Here is a 24,980-nt window from a genome sequence, read left to right as displayed (position 1 = left end):
GATAATTATAATAATGAAGGTACGGCAAAAACATGACTTTGAAGTACCTTTTGAATGTTTGGCATTGTTTTTGCATTGTGTATAATTTATTTAAGCTTCTTAAAAACTGGTAACATATATAACTTAAAAAATATTTGGTTAAATAAAATATTGTAATCCTTGATTATGTCAGAAAAGAGGCTTTGGCACGTTAAACGTTAAAGAGAAAACCTGTTTATTGGACTGGTGGACTAAGTTTGGTGTCAAGATTGCATTATCTTATGTGTTATTTCACAAACTGAAGTCTTTAGATTGGTGGCTGGTGGAAAGATTCATCTTGTTATGAACTTTTTTTTTTTTGACTTAGTAACACCTGAAGTTACATGGAAGAAAAAGGGCTTTGTGTCTTTTTAGTAAATGGTACGAAGTGTGGAATGTACCACTGTTCAAATTCAGTTATGGTTAACTTCTTTAGAGAAAAATATATCCTGCAGTTAGAGCTATTTATTTTGAATAGCAAATCCCTTTTTAAGGAAGTCCAGCTCTAGCATCATCTGTAAGATGTAGTTAATTCTTCTCATAGTGAAGGCATGAGCTTTTGAAGCTTTATGTTGCACACTTAAAAATAGTTCGCTTTTGCTTCAGATGGTTGGCACTACTGAAATTACAGGTATGTTCTGCATAGTGTTTTTGATCCCAGACTTACAAAGCAGGACTAGAGCTTTGGTGGCTATCATTCCTACCCTCTAAGGATAGACTTTGCACTTTTCACAAGAGAACCCTATTGCTGTTACCTCTCCCTTGTGAAAATGTTTCCTTAAAGGTAGTTTCAGTTTTGGGTCATTATCTCACTACCTACTCAGGAAGTATGGTACAGAATTTCAGGGGACATTGGTACCCAGTAGCATCTGCACCTCTTTTGAATACAAACGCAGTAATTGTGATAATGCATGGAAAAGACACTTCTGTCCCTGCCTGAATAGCTAAGCTGATTCTTCACACATTTTGGCAGGGCTGGAATTACCCGGAATGATGACTTCAGGTGGATACAGATCTACTCAGCTCAGCAGTTGGCAGGAATCCAGAAGTGTAGGCTTTGCCCCTTGACATTTTAATACAGGGCAAAGGATAGCTCTAGGTAGGTACCTGCCAAATGGAGTTGCACAGCTTTATGCCAGTCAATCACAATCTTCAAATCGGATACTTTGTCCAGGTAGGATGCCAAAGGATGTGACAGATTCCCTGAATCTTCATTCCTGATTCTAAAATACGATTTTGAAGCTGTTATGTATTATAAAGAACGACAAACAGTGCTTAATATATTTAGTAAACCCAGTTTATTTACATCATACGTATTTTGCCATGCAGCTGACTGAATTGCACTCAAGTGTAGTAACAAAAAAGACAAGCACTATCTTTTGAAAATGGCTTTATATAGAAAGATAATTGCCTCAAATGAGTTAACTACAACCTTATAAATCACAATAGACAATTTAAAACAGCCATGGATAGTTTTAAAATATACGTGTAAAGTCTGTAGGTAATGAGCTTTTATAGTTTACACACTGTAAAATTAAAACCAGTTTTTTTAGTATGGTAGCTGAATAGTGTACTTTTAATCTTATTTTTTAATAAATCTATAAAAACAAAAATAACTTAAATATACATTATTACAAGGCTCAGATTTGTAGGCAATTTTTAAATATTCTTTCATGTTAACAATGTCTTAAACAATTTGCCAGTAGCGGTATGCACACAGTAGGTGGTCAGTAAACACCGACATACAGACGTGTTTATAGGTGACAGCAATCCACATTCATTCATTCCCTACTTTATAATAAAATATATCATAGTAAAGATGAAAATGAGAGAGGATAGCTTTCTTAACAATATTGAACATTTTCATAAAAAGATGAAATGTTCATGTGGTATAATTCTCCCTACAGTCAGAGCTGTATGCCTTTTAAATTAAAAAAACAAACACAGTATGCCCTTTTTATCCATTAATTCAGATGGCAAGTATTAGATAATTCATACACTCAAAAAACCAGGAATGTTTTTTAAAAATTAAGAGAAAACAACTTAAAATTCGATGTTTTTATTTTGAGAAGATTTTACAGTAAAAATGGTACCAGGCCTAAAATGACTAGACTTTTTTTATTTTTAAATTAATTATAACTACTCTCAGTGTATTTTATTTGGCTAAAATGACAAAATATCTATTTAAAATCAATAATACCATGTTAAATCCATAAGGGTTGTTTTGTGGAAAACACATCCTATTATTACAGCAAAGTCTTTTTATCACTCAGCAATAGGGATCAAATTTGCGGCCTTATGAGGCAAAGCAGCCATTTTCAAAGTAGTGTGTTCCATTATCATAATGGGTACAACACAGCGCCCTTAGCCTATTGCGAAGATTCTCCATGCTGAGATGCTAGCATGGGGAATTTATATTCCAAAAACACTATACTGAAAAGAAACAGAAAATTTTACAGATGCATGACCTGAGGCACATTAAAATAAATCTAATATGAGATGTATAAATGGCAATGTGGAAATAAGCTTCACCATCAATCAACACTTCTCCTGATATTTAGGAATTCCAATGTTCTGAACATACACCAGTATTTAAAGCAGCTCATGTCAACCCATTAAGAAATTTGGATAATATTTTATATATTCCAATGAACATGTTTTTGTGAATGACTGCTTAAAAAGGGATTTAATTTATACATATGAAAAGACCAAAGAACAAGAAGAGCGTTGTATGCTAGGGCAGTGAGACCTATTTCTTAGGTATATACAGTAAAGAGTAATGTTTCAGGCCCAAACACTAGATAGTGTGTATCAATACTCTGAGTTGTCAATAAAATGCTAACACATGCATAAAACAGGGAAAGACTAGAGTACAGGGGAATAATCCTGTCATTATTGGGGCATCTGCATGACTTTGTTCTAAGGCTTAAGGTTCATTTCAGGGTCAACCCTGGGCCATCTGGACTCTGTGGCCTTGAAAGTAAGTAGCACCCATTTAACTGGGAACCCCCATCCATCAAGAAATTTGGGACTGCAAATTCAGACAGGTGAAACTCTCTATTTTGCTACAGGAATTTTGGAACCAAAAATCTGTAATCCACTGGCAAGAGTGCAATTATTAAACGGAACTAAGTATTATTCTTTGAAATTAAAAAGCTTAAATGTGAATGCCTTGGTTATTAGATCACAGAATTTGTTGCCTGATCGTATAATCAGTTTTTAATGCGATTCTTATCTGATGGGAAATGACAATGCAAGTTCTTTTCCTCTTAATGCCTCTCTCAAAGGAGGAAAGGTTTAAAGTTTTTGTTCTAGCAAACTAAAAAATCCAATGTTCCTAAGGAGAAGAGAGCCTCTAGCTAAAGGAAATCGTATCTTAAGTGCCAGTTTCTCACAAACCACGTATTTAGAGGCTAGTGATGATTCAAAACCACTCTCCTGGCTGTGTTAAGCATAGGCTATTGCAACCCTAGCCTTGACGAGGCACTTCAACTGGATCAACTACTGTAAATATCTTCTATTAAAGGAATCACACAGGATGACTCCATTTTATAATGGAGGTAAGCCCTTCCTAAGGAAATTAAGCTGGTGTTAAGTAAAACAAATACTGTTTCTACACTGGTTTCACATTCATTGTTATTCAGATGTTTCTTATAAATGTCAACTAATTTTCACTTTCTGTACAAGCAGCAAATTAGTAGCTTTAAGGGCCGTAAAGCAGTTATTACTACAGATCCCCAAGTACATTTTTCCATTTTTATAAAGTATTACTCATGATATATTAAATAGGAGGAAAAAGGAAAAACAAATGTGAATCTTAGAAATAGTGGGGTATACAACTCCCCATTACATATTGCTTAACGACTGAATACACCAGGTGGCCATACCTGAGTTCACAAATGTGAAACATAGTCAGGGCAAGGCTTGCTATGTCGGTACTGCATGACATACACTGTTGACTGATGCCACCAATATAACATCACTACTGCAAGGATGTGCCATATCTGGTGGCTTGATCCGAGGTAGTTCAGTTGTCCTAGAAGCGAAGGCAGAGAGAAAAGAATACTGACTGTAATATTTTGATATTAAAGTAAGAATGTATTTTTATCTCCGGCCTTAGAAATACAGCTTAGCGCAAAAAGATTCTGGCAGCGTCAGAGCACCTGGAGACTGACAGGAGATTCATTCAAACCCAACTGTTTTTTTAAAAAGGATGAATTCATATTTGGGTCTAATTTAAGGACACTGGTGAGTTTTGAAATACTATTCCAAGTGTGTCTTACAAACCTAATTGGGTTAATTTCAGGAATTTGATCTTTTGTCTCCCCTGTCTCATGTCTTATCTATCTGGATCTATGTGTCATGGACAAATCCACAAGATGTAATTAGTATGGCTTCATTAACTAAGGTGGATTAGTTCATACACAACTCAGAACTATTTCTCTTTGTGCTTAAAGTTTAAATTCCAAGGAGATTAAATAATTAACATGTGGGAAGCTTCTTGAAAAAGAACAAAATAAATAAAATACAGAGCTATAGAAATTTAAATGTAAATCTCTTTTCCCTACTCATGGTGCTTCTATGGTCACGTAATGTAAATATTCTCTTCTCTAACCACTGTCCCTGTCTATTTTTACAAAGAGAAATAGTACAGTATGTAGGTTTTAAAATCTGCACAATCCTTTCTGTAGGGGTTCCGAGCCTTTTTTTGGTCCCACAGCACACTTTGACAGTCTAGTGAAACCCACAGACCCATTTTCAAAAGCACAAAATACAGAGGATTATAAAGAAAACTGATCATATTGTCATACAAGTATCACAGATCCACTTAGTTCTGTCCATGGGTACCTTTGGGGATCTTTGGATCCCATCAAATACCATTGTGCTGTTTCTGTATTTTTAAAAATGTAACTGAGCTGAAAGTAAGTTCTTAGGTGTCAATTTGTTGATCTCACAGTAGTCACCCACCATCTCACCACTGCATGTTTATCTCTACAGCCAGGTCATAAATGGGGACTGGCAAGACAAGGTTTCTAAGCCACTCATTCAAGAGCATCTGAGACTATCATTTTTTTTTCTGAGAAGACTTCTTATCTTGTACGGTCTCCACATCTCCACTGCCCGTGCACTCTGCCACACGCTCTGCTACACGGGGCACAGTTTATGTCAAGCTCATCTGGGGAAAAAGTTACGTAACATTTGACCTTTTATAGGGATCTTATGTTAGACAACTGGGAACTTCTGATATGAATATTTTAAGGCATAAAAACATGATGACCACAATTATGTAGTGTAGAAAAATTTCATGGTTGAATTTTCCACATGTACTTGTCATGAAGAAATTAGTAATAATTATTAATAAAGTGATATAAAAATATATTTTGCCAGAACCGTTTTCTGAGGAAAATTCTGGCCCTCCCTGAAGAATGGGTGGTCTTCAATGAAGGGACATGTCCTAGTTGTGCTCTTGAATCCTAATGTTTACACTCAGGTTCTTCTACTCCCCTCATATTTAAAACTCACTGGTGAAAAACAAGTGCACAGAAGAATGCCTGAGGTTCTGTGATCTATTCATTCACTAGATCAGGGTTTCTCATCCTTTTTCTTCCCAACGTACATCATAGGTGGCATAATCCTGTCTTCAATTCACTGTGGAAGAGATTCTTAGCCCAGGAAGGAAAGGCAAGTTTGCAGTTTGAATATGAACCACTGCCCTACTTCTAGCTCCTCAAACCAAAAAAATCACTGCTCTATGTACTCTGTTATTCTTGACTCAAGCCAAAGCTCACCTGGACTTACATCATTCTGTCCCTTACTAAACCACATTTTCCACTTAATGGGACTGAGGTCAAGGGACATGTACTGAGTGCTTACTACTTGTGAGGAACCTTGCTAAATGGTTCATGTACATTTTCTCATGCAGTCCTCACAATAACACCATGAGAGAAAGTATCTCCATCCTCAGATGAGGAAATGAGCTGAAAAAGTACAAGTAAATTATTTAGCTCATGCAACTAGTAAGTGGGTGATGTGGATTTGAACCCAAGCAGTCTGACTCTAGACCTAAGTTTCTAAGCAAGCAAATACATGTTTTGGACATTATTCATTCTACCCAGTGTCCTCTTAGTTCTTTTCTATCAAAGGTTGTTTTTTTCTGGACTGAAGAATCAGGGAAATCTGTCCTTCTATTCGGTTACTAGCCTGCGTATATCTTGTGGACGTGAAGATTTTTAACTTCTGCTATTTTCCCCTTAGCACTGGGTACCAGGAAGCTGAAAGGCAGATTGGTGGCCTTTAATTTTAGAACCTCATGATGGATATATGTGAAGTGATCCTAACCCTGGCTTCTTTTCGTTATCTTACTTCCCTCTGTCTTTCTTATTCTTGTTTTGTTGATCTCTACATATATAATTTTTTAAGATGAGTGGTATATAAAGAAGTCAATGATAACTGATAATTAGTATCCACAAAAAAAGCAATGGTTGGGAGTCAGAAGACTCCCAGCTCTGTCACTAGCTCATAATCGGAAAATGGTGGTGACCTCATCTACTGCACTCAACTCATGGTGAGGAGGAAAGGAAGTTTGTGAAAGCCCTTTGAAAGTTAAGCTTTTAGATAACATTTGACAATAGGAGGGCCATTCTATAACCAATTATATTGAAAAAAAACTAACTTTTGATACTCTGAAGCATAGACTTCCACCATATATTTAGAATAAAGTCACGAGATCACTATAAAAGTGATACTTACCTGGAAAGTACCGTTCTGGAACTTTGGAAATGTAGAATAGGAAAGCAAGAAGAGCAATCACATACATCACAATTACACGGGGTGCAAAGTCCTGAAAAGCAAAACATTTTTTCACAGATCTTTCTACTGTGACTGAATTCCTAATTTATTATGAATTGAATTCACAAATTAGGTAGAATTCATAGGTGGAATTTAACCTTGTTAAATCTCAATTGCTTTTGTTGATAGTCTCCAATTATAGAAACCTTGCTCTCAGTACTGTAGGAAACAGGGGCGCCTGGCTGGCTCAGTCAGTTAAGCATCTGACTCTTGGTTTTGGCTCAGGTCATGTGAGATTGAGCCCCTGTCGGGCTCCATGCTCAGTGCAGAGTCTACTTGGGATTCTCTCCCTTTCCTTCTTCTTCTCTGTAGGAAATGGCCCACAGGAGTGGAACAGAGTACTCTAAAGGTGAGGGTACTAAAGAAGCTAGAACTTTAACATGGTTGAAGGTACTAAGGACACCCAACTCCAACTATAACATAGATGCATGGGTGGAATGCATATGGGGAATGGAGTTACCAGCTGAACAAGCAAAAAAACTGAAGATCACGGTCTTGTGGCTAGAAAAGACACAAGAGGTTTGGGGGGCACCTGGGTGGTTCAGTCAGTTAAGTGTCTGCCTTCGGCTCAAGTCATGATCCCAAGGTCCTGGGACTGAGCCCCATGTCAGGTTCCCTGCTCAGCGGGGAGCCTGCTTCTCGCTCTGCCTCTGCTGCTCCCCCTGCTTGTGCTCTCTCTCTCAAATAAATAAATAAATAAAATCTTAAAAAAAAAAAAAAGTTTGGCCCAACAATGAAATCTGTCCACACAGATAGAACACAATCACACCTTGCTTCCCAGGATTAGCCCTTCTGGAACTTTTCATCTTTGGTTAAGTCTCTCCCTCTTTCCCCATCTTTTAAAAATTATAGCTTATTGGAGAATTTCTCAGGATGTCTCCCTCTGCTTCTTCACTGGAATGATCTGTGATCACATCAGATTTCCATCTTTCAGAACCACTATTTTCCTAAACTATATTTCTATGTAAGATTTCTGGACACAGGAAAGCTCCCATATTTTTCTGAATTTCTCAAAAATCTACTGGCTTAATAGGTCTGGTTCTTTTTATCATTATAAGCTTAAAAGTGATGTGTTTACTTCATCTCAAATTTCGGTCCCTTCTATGTCAATAACCAGTTATTCATTTCTGGTAAGAATTAAATCTAGAGTTGCATTTCACCACTGTATTTTAACTTATATTCAGGGAATTAAAATTGGCAGAGAAATGATGTTTTCAGGTATCAGGATCACTGAAGTTCCTCATCACTACTGTCTCACTTTCTCCCAATTTCTTAATCTTATGAAGAAAGCATCACCTTGTTCTCAAGGTGACAAAGTGGTCAAATCAATACCACTCAATTAACTGTATCACAGAAAGTTTTATACCCAAATGCTTTCCATCATGCTGTTGCCGACTTCATGCAAGTATGTGTAAGCCTACTGTTCGTTCTCCCGTCTTCTAAAAAAATACGATCCTTTTGAATAAAACCTGCATTTAAATCCCCATATTCCAGACAAAGGTCCCATTGCAACAACTGTACATTATTTCTGCTAGATTTCCTGATGTTAAAAATTCTTAAGTTTACTCTCAAGCATATTCTTAAAGCATTGTTGTATGGATCTCTGAGCTCTTAAGTCTTATTTCTAATCCCCTTCTCAAGAATACTGAGACATTCTCACTGAGCTATCTCCTAAATGCACTCCGACTTGCCCCATAATACCTAACTCTATAAGCTCTTCTTTTACTTCCTAGTATATTGTCCTTGGTGGGTGGGACATGCTCTCATGGCTCCAGCTAGTAATGATTTTCAACTCTTATCACTAGTCTCAAACTGTGACCTAAATTCCAACTCCATCTCCACCTTTACATCCCACAGGTGCCTCAAATTCAACAGGTCCAAGGAAAAATCCTTCCCGGCTCCTTTTCCTCCACAAAAATCAATCAATCAATTCCTCCTAGTTCCATATTTGTGTTATCACTGGCATTATCCTTGCCATAGCTAAAAGAGCTGGAAACCTGGAAGTTCTCCACTGATAAGGACTTGGGTATTTACATACTCAGGGTAGCAGAAGGCGAATTAACGTATTTTGCAGAAAGACATCTCGGGAAAAAAAAAACAGTAGTTACACTTCTTTTTCCTGCAAGGCATGCTTATTTATATAGATGTGAACATTATGGCATTAATATGCAATTATAAATATTTTCTCAAATGACAGAGACCCAGCCACCTGGTCTGAATTTAGTACTTTACCCCAAATGAATACAATCGAAAGGACAAAAAAAAATGAGAAAAATACCGACTACACTCAACCTACCTGTACAATAGGAGCACCGATTCCTCCATTGAGCCAAACCCAGTGAAGGGTAGGGATCACTCCGTATCCTGAAACGGAACAGAAGATGATGGAGCGGAGCCTCTGCCACTGCTGCGTGAGGTAATTGGGATGGATCTGTGCGAAGAACACTGCCAGGATCATAGCGAGCACTGTGATCAAGTACACTTGACGCCAATACTAGACGGGAAGGAAGTCAAATTTTCATTGTTACTAACAATAAGGGAAGGAAAAGAGGAATTCTGGCTTTTCCATTATACATTCCAAGCTTATTTACATTTTTTCACTTCTGAACATGCTTAACTTCCTTCCTTAAAACACTGCATGTTCCATACACCTGTTAGGTTCTTAGGATGACAGTGAGCTGGTAGAAACCACATTTGTTCATACAAAAGCATTTTCTGAGTACCTGTTATATGCCAGGGACAATTTAAGTCCTGTAGACACAAAGCGGACTATGACACGGACTCTGCCAGTGGGTGAGCTCATAGACTATGGGGGGGCAGACATGAACAAATGATTATAATCCACTGGTAAGTACTGTAACTGAGCTGTGAACAGAACGTTGTAGAGTCACAGAGGAGGGGGCGTCGGCTACCTGGAATAGCTAATAAATACTTCACAGAGGAGATGGTACCTAAGCAGATGATTCTTTTTTTTTTTTTTGCTATATCTTTTTTTATTTTATTTATTTTTTTTTTATTCTTATGTTAATCCCCATACATTACATCATTAGTTCTAGATGAAGTGTTCCAGGATTCATTGTTTGTGCACAACACCCAGTGCTCCATGCAGTACATGCCCTCTTTAATACCCATCACCAGGCTAACCCATCCTCCTACCCCCCTCCCCTCCAGAACCCTCAGTTTGTTTCTCAGAGTCCATCGTCTCTCATGGTTCGTCAAAGCAGATGATTCTTGAGGAATACATATGATTGTGTGGGAAGAGGGAATTCTCAAGGAAAAGGAACAGCACATACAGTGGGAAGGTTTTGAGAAGGGAGGCTGAAAGGCAGGCGTACTGTCAGGCTAAGGACTTGGAACTTAACATGCTGGCACTGGGGGAATAGCAGGTTCTTTAAGAATGAGATGACAGGCCTGTGTTTCAAATGATTTATTAGATAACTCTGACATCAGTATGAAAAAGAAAGCGGTGACAGGAAGCCAGCTGGAAGGTATTAGAATAACTGATTCAAAGAGAGAATGGAGGCTTGGACTCTGGTTGAACAAGGAAGACAGAGACGTGAGCAGCAGATTCAGGAGACTTTTTAAAAATTAACTCAAATCTCGAACAATGAATCATGGAACACTTCATCTAGAACTAATGATGTAATGTATGGGGATTAACATAAGAATAAAAAAAAAATTAACTCAAATCTTAATGGTTGACTGGATGTGTGAGAAGGCAGCAGAGGATGGCCAGAATGTTTCCCTTATGAAAAGCCATGCAAATGGCTTCTACTAATGGGGCAAATGAGCAAAGATAATCCAGGTGTGGTGTTTGTGTGGGTGGGGGAGAGAGAATGGGAAAGCATGAAATGTGCATTTTAAAATAGATTAAGTTTGAAGGGCTTACAGAATATTTAGGTATCTAAACGAGCAGCTGAAGCTCAAAAGTTAGCATGACATAGAGCAGAGTTCTTAAGCTGGGCTCCAAGGACTTCTGTGGGGCTATTAGCTTCCTGAAATCACATGTCAAATTGTTTGGTTAATCTGTGCCCAAATGTATATTCCCCTGGATGGAAGGTCCAGAGTTCTCAATCTCATTCTCAAAGCAGCCTGTGTTCTTAAAAGATAAAGAGCCACTACAGCAATTGAATATTTGGAAATGATTAGGTACCAGAGGAAAGAAAACCATTTTTCCTTTAAGTGATCATTAGCTCCAGTGGCTTTCTTTTTTCTTGGAAACCTAGCTTTTCTGAAAAGAGATTTACAAGAAGTGTCCCACTGTTCTCTTGAATTATCAGGTATGTTTGGGCAAAGGTAAATAGAAAACAGGTTAGCTTTCAGAGAAAGAATAAGATAGTAAAACAATTCAAATATGACATGACTGTCCTCACAAGCTCCTAGTTATCAGCTTATTCCAAATTTTCTAAAAGATATAAATGGTTTCATGCAAAATGAGTAAATGAAAGCTGAGCAGATATGAACATTTTATTACTAAAATCAAATCAACTTACAAGGTTAACTGCACATATATTTAATTAAATGCTTATGTTCCAAAGTAATTAGGCCTAAAAAGCAAATGGCTCATATGTAAGTGGCTACAATCAATAATTCTCCTACTTCAAGCCAAATTTATGATTTTTCTCTTTGCTAGTTTTACCCTTTAGCTTTACTGGCAGTTATCTCTGTTATTGTGCAGAGACAAAGGTCCTACTTAAGAATTCCCGAAGTCAGAGGAGTCCTGCGCTACAGCCAATCTTCCCAGTACGTGAAGGCTGGGCAATATGGCTTGGAGCACCTGCTACATGTGGAGGGCTTGCGGAGAGGACAGGCTCTATTCCTCCGTGAGCAGGACTACAAGTACCTAGTACGTATACTGCCCCTGCGCAGCCGTCCTGGCTCTGAAAGGGAGGGAACTAAAGGACGAAAGAGAAGAGTAAGGTAGGAGAGCAGGCAGAAGAGAGAGTAGAGCTGAAGAGGACTTCCTGAACGGGAGGGCTTGAGATGTGTTGAGCCCAGTGGAAGATTCAGTTTGCCTCCTTGGCTGGGACATGAGGTGATGAGCTAGAGGACTGTATTCCATAGTCTGGCAGGCCAATATAATCCGATAGCAGCGTTTTAAACACTGCTTTGCACAAGGCAACAACTGACTTCTGTGACATCAGCGTCAAAAGTAGAGCTGATCTCGAACTCAGAACAGATACATACTTGTTAAAGTCACTCACCACCCAGCTGGTCTGTCTCTGTGCTTACCTCCAAATATAAGACTAAAGAAGGGAAAACGTATTTCTTATGAAGAATTGGGTCAACATGCTCACAGACAAACCCTTTGTTTTTTTCACTGAAAGGCGAGTAAAGGACCAGGAGAAATGGAAAGCAGCAGCAAGCTTCATAATTTCATCAAGTGCTAACTTTAACTTCAGCTCTATAAACATAAAAGACATATAATGTGCATCTGAGGAGTCATGTAGCTATATGGATTTGGTGGAAACATTAATAACGTAGTGTTTAAATCCGTTTTAAGAAAATATCTTCATATATTTCAATGGAAAATTAGTAAAATGAGTATGGATCTGGTAATAGATATTAGAGATCAAAGGGCCCTTTTGAAAAATGAGTTTACACAAGACTCTTCTTTCTTCTACAAGTTAATTATGTGTTTATTCAGAAGTTCAAAGGAACCATGGCAAGAAAACCCAAGACCTACGTGAAAGATAGAATGTAAAATGTTTTAACTTACTTACGTTATTACAATAAAATGCATAAAATACCCCGGAGACATAGCATCCCAGTATTCCAATAGAAATTCCTGCATAATCTAATGCCATCCATCTTCGACAGGTTTTTTCTGATCGATGGCAGGAAAAAAGATGATAGCCCACAGAGCAAAGCATACAGACCTATGGAAAATAAAACAAATCTCAGCAAAGTGAAACAAAAAGAAATTAAAGCAACTTGTGTGATGTTCAGGGAAGTGGTTAGGTCAAGCCCAGGCTTTTTGGCCAAACAGACCTGAACCTGGATTCTGGCTTTGTGCCATAAGGCAAGCCATGTCATTTCTCTACGTCTCAGGTTCCTTATGGGTAAAATAGGGATAACAGTAATAAAGAAATTTAAAATGGTAGGTACTTTATAATATAAAATTTTAAATGAGTAGCACAGCAGTGGGAAAATTATACAATGTAAATGTTTTTAAAATATTAATTGAGGCTTATTTGGATTCACGAATGAGTTTCCTTTTAAAAAAGTACCCACTAGAAGTAGTCCTTAAAAAATTAATCAAAGAACATAGAATTGTATGATGTAAAAACAAGCTCCTCCACTTAAGCTATTCCCCAGTAGTAGCTCCTGATAACACTTGTTATGTGTCCTCGGTATCTTCAATGAATGTATCAAACACCTATGACATACAAGTCCACACGTACACAAACACACGATACATTCTTTTTAATCAAATGGAATCACATAATACATTCTGTTCTACAATTTTGCTTTTTACACTTAAGACTTTCTATGTCTGTATGAGATTTCACTGTAGAGTTTACTTTTGGGTTGTGAGTTAAACACAGTTTTGTTGTGTCCGAGAAAAAATAATTGTGATGTATGCTGACTTTTATATGTTGCCAAATTGAGAGCAAAGCTAATCTGATTCAAGCAGCTCCTCTGAAGACTGATAAGGTTTCCATGGCTGAACTCCCTCCAGCCATTAAATACCTGCTGTGTGTCATGCCCCGGGGATATAAGGATGAGACCTCTACTGTCTGAAAGATTTTCCTGAAACAAGTGGACAAACAAGTGGTGATGTAAGAAGTCACAGTGAGAAAACAGAGGAGGAAGGGGCCTTGGTTTGTGGGTGTATGTGTGCATTTGTTTGGTGGGTGAAGTGGTGGGGAGAAGAGCTTCACAGAAGGGCTGCCACCTGAGCTGGCACTCATCAAGAATATAAATAAAGGTGGCCATATGTTTACTGGAGGGTCCACAGGAAAAGCAGTGTATTGAGAAACAGAGAACCATTAAGGAATGTCATGTGGCCCTCTTCACAATACAATTATGACAAGTCCTACACCTCAGAGAGTTTTAATGTCAATATTATGGGCGAGGTGTGATACTACTGAAGATTTTAAGCGCAGCCTTACGGAAAGGCTAAGATGGGAGGTTCCAGGAGTAGCCCTGGAAAGCAATGACAAGAGCCTCTAGTAAGCCACTGACGGCAGGGGTTGCAGTAACTGGCACAGATAAATGATATGAAGTAGGTCAAACTGATAAATATTTTGTAAGCAACTGCTCAGGCAGAAAAATGGGTCAGCTAGCCAGTCTATAGTCTGGTCATTAAACCTAATCAGGCTCCACAGCTTCAGTATCGATATTCAAAACAATGTACTAGCCACAATGTCATTTCTTCATCCAGAGTCTAAAATCTTCATCGTCTGTGGCTTTGGCTAGGAGCCACAAGTCAGAGTTCACTGACCCAATTAAATATAACTCTCAGAAGCTTGGTTATTTGTTTTCTCAAATTATCCTTGAGATTAAACACACTAAATCCTGAGGACACCGAGGTGTGTATTCTCACTGACAAGGAAAGATCTCATTGTCACAATGTTGAGTGACCAAAACAGCAAGCAGAGATGATCATATCTCAGAAGTAGGTAGGCAAGTAGGTGGGAGGCACCTGTGCATACACAAATGTCAAATGTGCTTACCTCTGGAAAGTAGAATTTCAAATGGCTTTTACTTTCCTCCATACACTTTTTTGTTTGTTTGAATTCCTACGTGAGTATATTTTATAGCAAGAAACAACAATAAGGCTAATTTCATTGTGAAAAGGAAAATAAAGAGAAAAAGTATACTTTTCAAAAGCAATTAAAATATATAGTGTTAACAGAGAACACTGAGTTTTTAAAAAGTAAACCTATACTTGGTATCTGTTCTAAGTTTTAAAAGAAATCTGTTTTAAAAGAAATGTATTATTATTAGAATTCCTTAAAAAAAAAACGGACTGAAAAATTATCTGGCAAATTGAGTTTGGTTTCAGTTTTCTGGAAAGTTTCCTTTTGTTGGATTCTCTCACTCCATCAAGGCAGACAGATAATTAGAGTGTGACATCCTATATCTAGTCTCCTTGGCATGATAACCAAATACTTCAGGATCTAGCTCTTGCCTCCCGCCAGCCTCATCTTTCTCCATTCTCCCACGAGCCAACCACAAAGGCCAACCCCTACAAGTCCAGAAAGTGTTGAACTGTCTCTTGCTTCTGGGCCTTTACACAAACTACTTTTATCTGCTTAAACCCCTGCCTCACTCTCCCTTCTGCCCTCCTACCTAGGTGACTAGATCTTTATGACAGGCTGATTTTGTTCAGCACTGAATTCACGATGCCTAGCTTAGTGCCTGGATGTAGACTGTGAACTTAATGCAAATGAACTGAATCTAAGGAAAGGCATTCCTGGATTCTACTCTTCCCTAAGACAGAAAGACCTCTGGGAAAGTTCAAAGCCCCTAAAATTACATTCTACTTTTCAGAATGTACTCTATTAATCTGGTTGGTGGGAAAGTACTGAGCGTATAAAATGGTAGAAGGGAGGGGCACCTGGGTGGCTTAGTGGATTAAGTGTCTGCCTTTGGCTCAGGTCATGATCCCAGGGTCCTGGGATCGAGCCCTGCATCCGGCTCCCGGGGAGGCCTGCATCTCTCTCTCCCTCTCCCTCTGCTGCTCCCCCTGCTTGTGCTCTCTCTCTCAAATAAATAAATAAAAATATTTAAAAAAAAAGGTAGAAGGGAAAAAGAAAAAAAAATGTTATGTCTTTTAAAAATTAAATGTGAATCAATCATTTTTTTTCTTTTTTTGGGGGGGCAAGAGGGAGAAGGGGAGAGAGAGAGAGAGGGAAAAGGAAAGAGAGAATCCTAAGCAGGCTCCACACCCAGCACGGATGCCCAAGGTGGGGCTCGGTCCCAAGACCATGAGATCATGACCTGAGAAGGGATCAAGAGTCAGATGCTTAACCGACTGAGCCACCCAGGAGCCCCTAAATGTAAATCAATCTTAATTTGTGGTTTATCATGCTGCCTGCTGGCTCTAAGAATTTGACAAAATTGAGTCAACAAGTTATAAATTTAATTTCATAAAAATAAAAATAATAGAGATGGCAGTTTTCAGTAGGAAAAATCTGCTGTCTTTAGCTGCTGTTAGCATCTTGCTGCCTTTAGCAACTTTTACAGTGTGTAACAAAGATCACTGCACTAGCAGCCAGGAGAACAAGATTTTACTGTCCTGCTGAATAATCCTGAGCAAGTCACCCTAACATTTTGGGTTTTTCTTCATTGGCAGTTGTAATTATTTCAGTTTTTCAGTTCTGCAATGCATTGTTTTCTTAAGCCAATATGAAGATTAATATGCTTTCCTTGAACTAACGTCAGTTGTGGCTGGATGGTGAAGGAATAAAGGGCAGGCCTGGGGGTAGAGGAAAACATGTGGGATTTTCAAAGTAGATATACTACCCATATAATTAACAGTAGAGTATAAACCAGTTTAGTCTATAAGATACATCTAAAGATTTAACTATAAAGAAATTGATTCATTTCTGTTTTAAAACCAGAGATGGATTCTAAGAGATGTTTAGGGTGCAATCAGGACAAAATGAGTATACTTTAAAAATATTTAAAGAAAAAATAATTTTCAAATAATAATAATAACAAAAATGCAAGAGTATTCTTTCCCTCAACGAAACTTAAAATATTATTCCAGAAACTAGAATTAGGAAAAAAGGGGAAGGGAGATGTTCCTAATGTGTTTTTAGTCATTTAACTCCGAAGTCTTGAGTTGAATGATGAAGGTCTAAAATTATTATTATTATTTTTTTAAGATTTTATTTATTTATTTGACAGAGACAGACAAAGCGAGAGAAGGAACACAAGCAGGGGGAGTGGGAGAGGGAGAAGCAGGCCTCCTGCCGAGCAGGGAGCCCGATGTGGGGCTCGATCCCAGGACCCTGGGATCATGACCTGAGCCGAAGGCAGATGCTTAACGACTAAGCCACCCAGGTGCCCTAAAGGTCTAAAATTAAATGATGTATTATGAAAACAACATCTGTGCAGCTGACGTATAGTACAGATGCACCTTTCACATGGTAGCCACAGGTTAACTGCAGGGAGTGCTGGCCTGTATTTGGGGGAGGGGGGTGACAGCTTTTAATTTTTATGTTTTTCTGTACACTCAGCATTTTTTTTTAAAATTTTACAAATGTCAGCAGGATTTCAGTCCACATTTGTTTTTTTCTTCAGAATTATTTCTTTTTAAAATATTATATATAACTTTTAAAGGAATTTTACAGATCCTTGAAGAAAACTGAAAGTGCTAGAGAACTAACAAATATAAGAGGTAGAAAGGAGAAACTGAAAGTATTTGAAACCAGGCAAGCGTAAAAAGACCAAAGGAAACGAACATTAAAGCAACAGAAAAGATCACTACCAGCAAAACAAGACATTAAAATTAAGACAGTATGGAAACAAATACCGAAATCACAGACATATAAATAGGAAAAAGATGGGAAATCTTCTGAAAAAAGTTTTAAGCAGTAACTAGTGTTTTTTGTTTTTTTTTTAAGATTTTATTTATTTTTGACAGAGAGAGTGAGTACAAGCAGGGGAAGTAGCAGGCAGAGGGAGTGGGAGAAGCAGGCTCCCCGATGTGGGGCTCGATCCCAGGACCCTGAGATCATTACCTGAGCCGAAGGCAGATGCTTAACCGTCTGAGCCACCCAGGCGCCCCAGTAACTAGTGTTCTATCTCAGCCAGAAAATAGGGTTCCTATCCTTATATTAATCTTAAAACAGAAATCTCTAAAAAGGGAAGGAGAAAAGGAAAGGCATTTTTTTTAATCTTTAAAATCTATTGGATTTCAAGTATACTCTAACAGTAAAGTCCAAATATACTATAATAAAAACATTTTTGCTGCTTATATTATGAAAATGAATAGGCTAACCCATATGCTATTTTGGGACTCTTTAATAAAAACAAGTGGTGGCTGTGACGTAAGATCACCTGCCCAAGCTTGTCTGACCAAAGTTCTCTCTACCAATAATAATGTTTGTGAAATGACTTACCTGGAAGCAGAAAAGACAAATAGAACAAATTACAAAATCTTCTCTGGACGCACTTGCCGAAGGTAATACTGATGTCATATCATATATTCCCAGGGTAAAGAAGAGAAAAAAACCCAGCAAATGACTCCAGATGTTTACTGTCTCATTAGATAAAATAAACAAACTGGAAAACAAACAGACATGCATCTCAGATTCATATTGGCTTGCTCACCATCAGCATTTAGAAGGTTAGGGACAGTTTGTGGGGGGCAATTATCTAACATTTGCTGCTTTATGCCCTTAACCCCATCTTTGCCTTTGTAAATACGATATCTCACTTAGTTCAATTGATCTTTAGGTTCTTCCACATCTCCACCAATCCTGAGATCTTAGAGCTTTTTGGTGCTCACCTCTATTATCATATTTACCATTTCCTTCCTCATCTGAGTTATTTATGTATAAATTCCATCTCATCCTCCAGCCTATCAACTCCCTGATGGCTGGCACCATCCATCTTTATGACATCACTGTCCCAAGCAGAGTGCCTTGTTCAGATTAAATGCTAAATGTCTACAGAAATCAATGTGCAGATTAAAACTGGATGTCAGCTACCATACTTTCATGTTCAAAAACAGGTATCCAAAAACCTGCTAAGTATAAGGTTAGGCACAAACTTAAAATACCTTTTTAGTACACATTAAATACAAATGCAAAGCTAAACAGACTCGAGAGAAGCAGAATAAATACAAACTGTTCCACTGGAAATGTCCTTTAAGATAGGCATGCTGGAACAGCTTTGATGTGATTGTGTGAAACCAAACTAGTTCCTAGGTCACATGAGTTTCTCCTTTTTAGGAACAATAGGTTACTTTAAATATCAGTACTATTTGCCCACTAAATGTCTAACTGGTTTGAGTTTAAGTAGCCTTAACAGCACAGGTTGGTGTAGAGTGTACCACACCAACCAGGAGTCAAGAGGCTCACTGTCCCTCCACTCTCACCCTCAGCAACAAATTAGCTCTGTGATCATAAGCAAGTCACTTAACCTCTCTGGCTTCAGTTTCTTCAACTATAAAACAAGGGAGGTGGATTAGATGCTGCTGCAAGTCCCTTCTAGCTCCATTTTGTGAAATGTTTCCCTAGCTGTGGATAGAACTCATCTGATTATTTATTGTTTAAAATTCTCCTGCATCTCTCTTGCAAAATCTAATCTTTTTGTTTGAATTAAGGTCTTTGACATTCACTGGTTCAGATTCCTTATTAATAAGCATTAATGTATAACGCTAACTTACTGAATTTGTAGGAATCACCATGGTTCTCATTTTCCCATTTTTACACATCATAAACATAACAGGGTTTCACATTATCAAACAATCATCAAGAATAAAGTGAATCTTATCATGAATTTCAGGCTTTACCCTGTATAAGCATCAAGTATAAAGACTACTCATATTGCGGGGGGGGGTGAGGATGCAGAAATGTGAAGGAACATATAGGACTAGTTTGATGATCAATACTCTGCTTTGCCTATTGTCTCAGAACTTTTCACTTTGTGAAACCCAGTATAACCTGATTAACTGAACTGAGAGGCACAACCTTGGCATGCTCCTTCCAACTAACAGGAGTGTTGGCAGAACACCTGTAACATACAAAACCTCTCCTTATATCCAAAATCTGTCCTAGTCACTCTTGACAGCTAAAAGAAGAGAGGGCAAAAGGTGAACTTGGAAAAGACCAAGCTGGTGGGAAGAGCACTTGGAAGAATATTCCCTGCAGAGAATCTACTCTTACTCTGTGAGAAGTTAACACTTCTCGGTTCAGCTTCAAAATCAATAATCAGGATGATAACAAGTCACCATTAATTGAGTGCCTGTTAGGCGTCATGCCCTGTGTAGCATTTTATACACATAATCTGATTTAATCCTTAATATTTTTTCAAGTAGGAATTGTGATTATCCTTGTTTTTACAAAAGGGTAAAATAAGATTCATTAAATGGTTAAGTGGCAGATCTGGATACCCGAGTCTTTTTGACTCAACAGCCCAAGATCAAAGCACTACATGTGTTTCACTTCTCAATCCATGAGATTTGGACACTAACATCAGAATCCAGAGGACTACTACTACGTGGGTAATAAAATACTTAAGGTATTAAGGTAATTCACTACCTGCTCTGTCCTTGTGGAACTTCACTTCCATAGCAAGGCCCAGCTCTGATTTCTTGTATAATAACCTATGCAAAGGAGACACTGGGGAGGCAAATAGTACTTAGGAGTCAAATTGTGAAGGCCTGTGGGCCATCCACTGAGTAGGGATGGGCAGAATGTCACCTTGTGACTGTGAGTCCAAAACACTTTCCAGGCAGGGCAGAAAGAACTGGGGAAAGACCATGCTGAAAAGAAGACCAAGAATCAGATGTGTGATTGCTTCCTGAGCAACTCAACATTCCAGCACTAGAGTTTGTCACTATAGCATCCTAGAACTAACCAATATCTGTACCTTAATTCTCTTGAAGTGGAGTTCTTTATTTAAGTACATACAGTGAGTTTTAACACAAAGCTAGCCTAAGAACCAGAACACTGATTTTTTGGTTTTATTTTTTAAAACCCAGGCTTTCAAGAGACTCATGGTTTTAAAGGTTTAGATGATAAAGAAATGCCGTTCTTAGAAATGCTTCTAGGGTGCTCTAGTAGAGGGTGGTGCCCGTTAGAGTCTCTCTTCGCTATAGTTCTTTTCCTACACAGCATTTTTCACAATATGCAATTACTCTATTATGCAATAGAGTAATTACCTCTTTAATGTGTGTCTTTCAGACCAAACCTTAGTAGTTTCATGAGAACAAGGGCCATATCTGCTGTTCTCTACATGACCTGGTATAGTGCCTGGCACCTAGGAGGGGCTCCATAGTATCTGCTGAATGAATGAATCAGGGATTTCTCTGATATACCTATGCATGCATATGGCAATGTGAACCTGTTTTCTATTATATTAATACAATTTCCTATTATATCATGTTGGGCATTTATCAGGCCCAAACCATCTGCACTTCCATAGGGCTGATCTAAAAATAAACAAAGGTTAGGTATACACTGGGGCAAGTATCACTTGGCCATTGTTAGTGGAGTCGATTCCAGTAAGCACCAAATGCGATAAAGGATGTAGAAGCTCTCTGTAAACTGCAGAGCACCATAGGAGAAATTGCTATGGTGGTAATTAAAATCATTGTTAACTGTCATTATTATTCCGTGGATCAAGCACCCAGGCCGGGGGAGGAAGAAAGATAACGAGAGGGGAGAAATGGCAAAAAGGAATAAGAAGGATGGGGCATTTAGGAAATGATGGGCTCGGGGAAAGCAGCACAGACAGACCCCAGACAAAAAGGGTGTAGGTGGGGAGGAGAGGCTGCCGGCGCGCCCCCTGAAGCGCGCCTCGCGGAGGCGGCAAGACCGTACCTTTTGATACACAGCCTGGAGGGGAGGTAGGCCCGGTAGCCGTCGGTGATGTACGGGTTGTCCTTGAGGGACACAGGGATCTGCTCGTAGGTGTAGAGGCGGATGCCGCGGGGCACCAGGACCGGCCAGTACTGGTAGCTGCCCAGCTCTATGTAATGCGCGCTCTTCAGTAGTTTCTGATGCATCCTTCCCTGCCGCCGCCGCTCCCCCTCTGGGGAGCTCGCCGAGGCCCCGCCTCCCCGGGGAGGGGGCTTTGCCGCCGCCGCCCCCGCCCCGGAGCCCGCGAACACAGCGCGAGGTCCTACGGTCCCGCCGCTGCCCAGGCCCCGCTCCGCGCTCACACCGGCCGGCCACCGCCGTCAGCGCCGCGGCGGACCCGGCGGCGTCGCAGCCTTCTCTGACGTCAGCACGCCGCGGCGGGCCCCGCCCCTCGGCCTTCTCTGGGGCAGGAAGGGCTGGGGCTGGGGTTGCTCTGGCGCGACGCGGGAGCGGACGCGCACTCGGGCGGGCTGCTCGGGGCCGGGCGTTCCGGCCGCTCCGGGCGGCGGAACCGAGGTGCCAGTCTCTCCTCGTCGGTGAGAAGAGCACAGAACTGTGCAGGCGAATACAGGTGGTGTTTTCTTCAAGGGGAAAAGAAGAGAGTTCACTGGAAGAAAATTAAGAACGAGAGCTAACTCTTCACCAGTTACTTATGCTTAGAATCTCACACGTAGTGTTAGAAGGGACTCGAGGTTTTTTAAGCTAAAGTCAGTCCTTTGAAGTAGCTGAAAATAGAGGAAAGCTGATGCACTTGGAACATTTACCAAAATTGAGTATGCACTAAGCCATAAAGAAACCCCCAGCGACATTCAAAACACTGAAACCATTCAGGGCATGTTCTCTGACCACAATAGAATTAAAGTAGAAATAAACAAGAAAACTAAAAACTCCCAAATGTCTGGAACTGAACAAAACACTTCTAAGTATTTCATGGGTTGATGAAGAAATCACAATGGAAATGAGAAAATCTACTGAACTGAATGATAAAGATGGAACATAGCCAGACTCGGGGTGCAGCTAATACAATGCTTAGAGGAAAAGTTACAGATTTCTTTGTTTCTGGCTGTGCACTATGATGCAGATGTTTTTTAATAACGGCGACAGGACGAAACAGTTTTGCACCCCTATATGTAGTATCCTTAGCCCATTCTTTGGCATATAGTAATCACTCATTATTCCTGTTATTTATATATTATTATGGTAGTAATATTAGCTGATGTTTGAGAAACAGTATGGCTTAGTGATAAGTTCTGAGGTTTGAAGCCATGATACCTGGGTTTGAATTCTTGTTCAGCCATTTATTAGCTATGTGCCCTTGTGCAAGAACTTAACATCTTTGTGTCTCAGTTTTCTTATTGATAAAATAGGGGTAATGGCAGTACTTTATGTTGTGAAGATGAAATGAGTGAATCCATTTAATAATAGAAAAGTACCAGGCATATTGTTATCACCCCAAAAATGTTAGCCATTATTAGAATTCTAGTGAAGATGTATTAGATAAAACTGGAAAGATAAAAATATCCTAAATGGACTTAATGTCATGCGAAGGAATTCTTTAAGCCGTGGAACTAAAACTAATATTTGAGAGCTAACTGTGTGCCTAGTACCTTATCTTTACTGAAGGTTACTACGTGCAGGGATTCTTATTTCCTAATGGAGGAAGTTCATGTCTGAAAATGCCTGTCACTCCCACTGACCCCTTCTGGGAAGCTCCTTGTGCATGTATTCTTGCTGGTACCACATGACACTAACTTGTGGTCACTGCTGATGCAAAGGTGTCCTGACACAAATGTCCGTACAATAGCAATGGTAATTAGCTTGTCCAATCAGTTTCTTTCTTGGGAATTTGACCTGGACATGTGGGAAGAAAGTCTGCAGTCTGTTATTTGAAACAGAATTAGAAAGGTGCTCAGAGATGATCAGAGTTTGAGAAAGTAGCTGAGTTATGGTAATGATGGGACACTAGAATGAAGAACTAAGAATGGCAGCTGCTTTGACCGTCAACAATGCCCATGAAACCTGTTGCAAAACGACTTCTGTATGATTTCAATAATTTATAACCCATTTCAGTTCTCTCTGATTCATTCATGTGGTTTGATTTTTAAATTAAGCACTCTTTGACATCAAGCACTTAAAAAAACGCAGATATAAAATGAATGGACAGATATGAAAAGCTAGATGTCACAACAATCCATGTCTGAATCCTAGAGAAAAAAAAATTGAGGTCTATGAGTAAAAAATTGAGAGATCTCTTCCACTCAGGTCTGTAAGACAATGTAAGCAGGAGCAACATTGCTTTGGGGCACATTTAACAGATGAGAACACAGAAGGGAGAAGCACAATTCCCCACAGAGAGCCATGGAATTTTGGAACTTTGAGGGCTCTGGATGTTCAGCCATGGTGCTTGACAGAAGACCTAAGTGGCCTGATAGAGGAATAACACCTGGTGAGGTCTCTGGCACCTGGGGATGGGTGGGGGGTCAACAGCTGCATGTAGCAGGAGACCTCAGTGGCCTTGAAGTGACAGGATAGAGAACTGAACCACCCAGCAAGAGATAGTGGGAAAATGGCAGCGCCCCATCCTAAGCACCTGTGAGACACATCTAAGGTTTTAGAGACACTTGCGGGGGGAGGGGGGGTGGGTGTTCTCAAGGAGCTGCAAGCCCTGCATCTCACATGGGCCCAAGAGCAAGGAAACTTTGAATTTGTACTGTTTCAATGAGTCAGTCTGTATTTTACAGGCATATGCAGCTTGGGAGAACTTGGATTATGCCTTGTTTTATAGGATGATTTTCAGTGAGCTGGGTTGGAGAGACATGGGACCGGCATGGAGCATTTGGGTGAGTGAGATATTTTTTTCTTTTTTCTTTTCTTTTTCCTTTTCTTTCCCTTCCCTTCCTTCCTTCCTGTATACCCTTTTTGCATTTTTTACAGCTCTAACAGTGTTGGAGTGAGACTTGCAGGTATTGAGATGGACACAACATGGACATTTACACTTACTGAGTTTCAACTATGTACCACATGTTTTCCTAGACACTAAGGAAACAAAGATGAATAAGGCATCTTTTGCACATCTCAGCAGCATTGACATTTTGACCACCCCCCACCCCCAAACTCTTTTTTCTGGACTTTGGGGACATCTTTCACCTGGATTTTTTCCTTACCTCTCTGGCCTGTCCATCCCAGAGACTTTTGATACCTGCTATTTCTCTACCTGATCTTTAAGCCAGAGTGTTTTTCAGGATTCTTTCTTCAGTTTTTTTTTTTTTTTAATATTCTATTTTTACTCTATATATTTTCTTTAAGGTGATGCTTCTCAAATCTGCAGTTTCAGGCCAGATCTCCTTCTGGGCATCTGGGTTCACATTTAGAACTGGACATAGAAATTGAAATATTAAAAATGAACTCATTATCTTTTCTCCTAAATCTGTTTTTCATCCCATATCCCTTTTCACTTAGTGTTTTAAGCCTGAGTTATTTCCTCCCCTGGCCCCATTTTTTCAGTACTCTCCTTTCTGTCTTTCCCTATCACCTTAACCAGCTCCTTGCCAATGATGTCAGTTCCCC

General features: G+C 39.3%; 1 protein-coding gene and 1 long non-coding RNA gene across 7 annotated transcripts in view; one reads left to right on the top strand and one right to left on the bottom strand.

The window, feature by feature from the left end:
* PAQR3 (progestin and adipoQ receptor family member 3) overlaps positions 1-21,753 on the bottom strand; it is a 29,966-nt gene extending 8,213 nt beyond the window's left edge. Inside the window, exons 1-8 of one of the 6 annotated variants that reach the window (XR_014142981.1) lie at positions 21,375-21,502; positions 20,091-20,155; positions 17,946-18,108; positions 12,591-12,746; positions 9,164-9,361; positions 6,769-6,859; positions 3,906-4,054; positions 1,004-1,241 (exon numbers count right to left, since the gene is read on the bottom strand). Coding sequence is in view for 1 of the 6 variants with exons in the window: in XM_006745231.3 (XP_006745294.1) it covers positions 3,912-4,054; positions 6,769-6,859; positions 9,164-9,361; positions 12,591-12,746; positions 17,946-18,108; positions 21,375-21,559 (936 nt within the window). In the remaining 5 variants the exon portion in view is untranslated. Of the gene's footprint in view, positions 1-1,003; positions 1,261-1,299; positions 4,055-6,768; positions 6,860-9,163; positions 9,362-12,590; positions 12,747-17,945; positions 18,109-20,090; positions 20,172-21,374 lie in introns of those variants that run through there. The other 5 variants (XR_014142980.1, XR_014142979.1, XR_014142978.1 and 2 more) reach the window with 5 other exon arrangements.
* Positions 21,754-21,890: 137 nt separating this feature from the next.
* On the top strand, positions 21,891-24,253 carry LOC145720347 (uncharacterized). Its single transcript, XR_014143264.1, has 2 exons — positions 21,891-21,984; positions 24,199-24,253. It is a non-coding gene; the product is annotated as an uncharacterized LOC145720347 (long non-coding RNA).
* Positions 24,254-24,980: the final 727 nt, after the last annotated feature.

The sequence above is a fragment of the Leptonychotes weddellii genome, chromosome 2 (genome assembly GCF_054177405.1).
Source record: "Leptonychotes weddellii isolate Sample4059 chromosome 2, ASM5417740v2, whole genome shotgun sequence".
NCBI lineage: Eukaryota > Metazoa > Chordata > Mammalia > Carnivora > Phocidae > Leptonychotes > Leptonychotes weddellii.
Note: the sequence above shows the minus strand (reverse complement) of the source record. Positions and strands in the feature narration are given on the sequence as shown.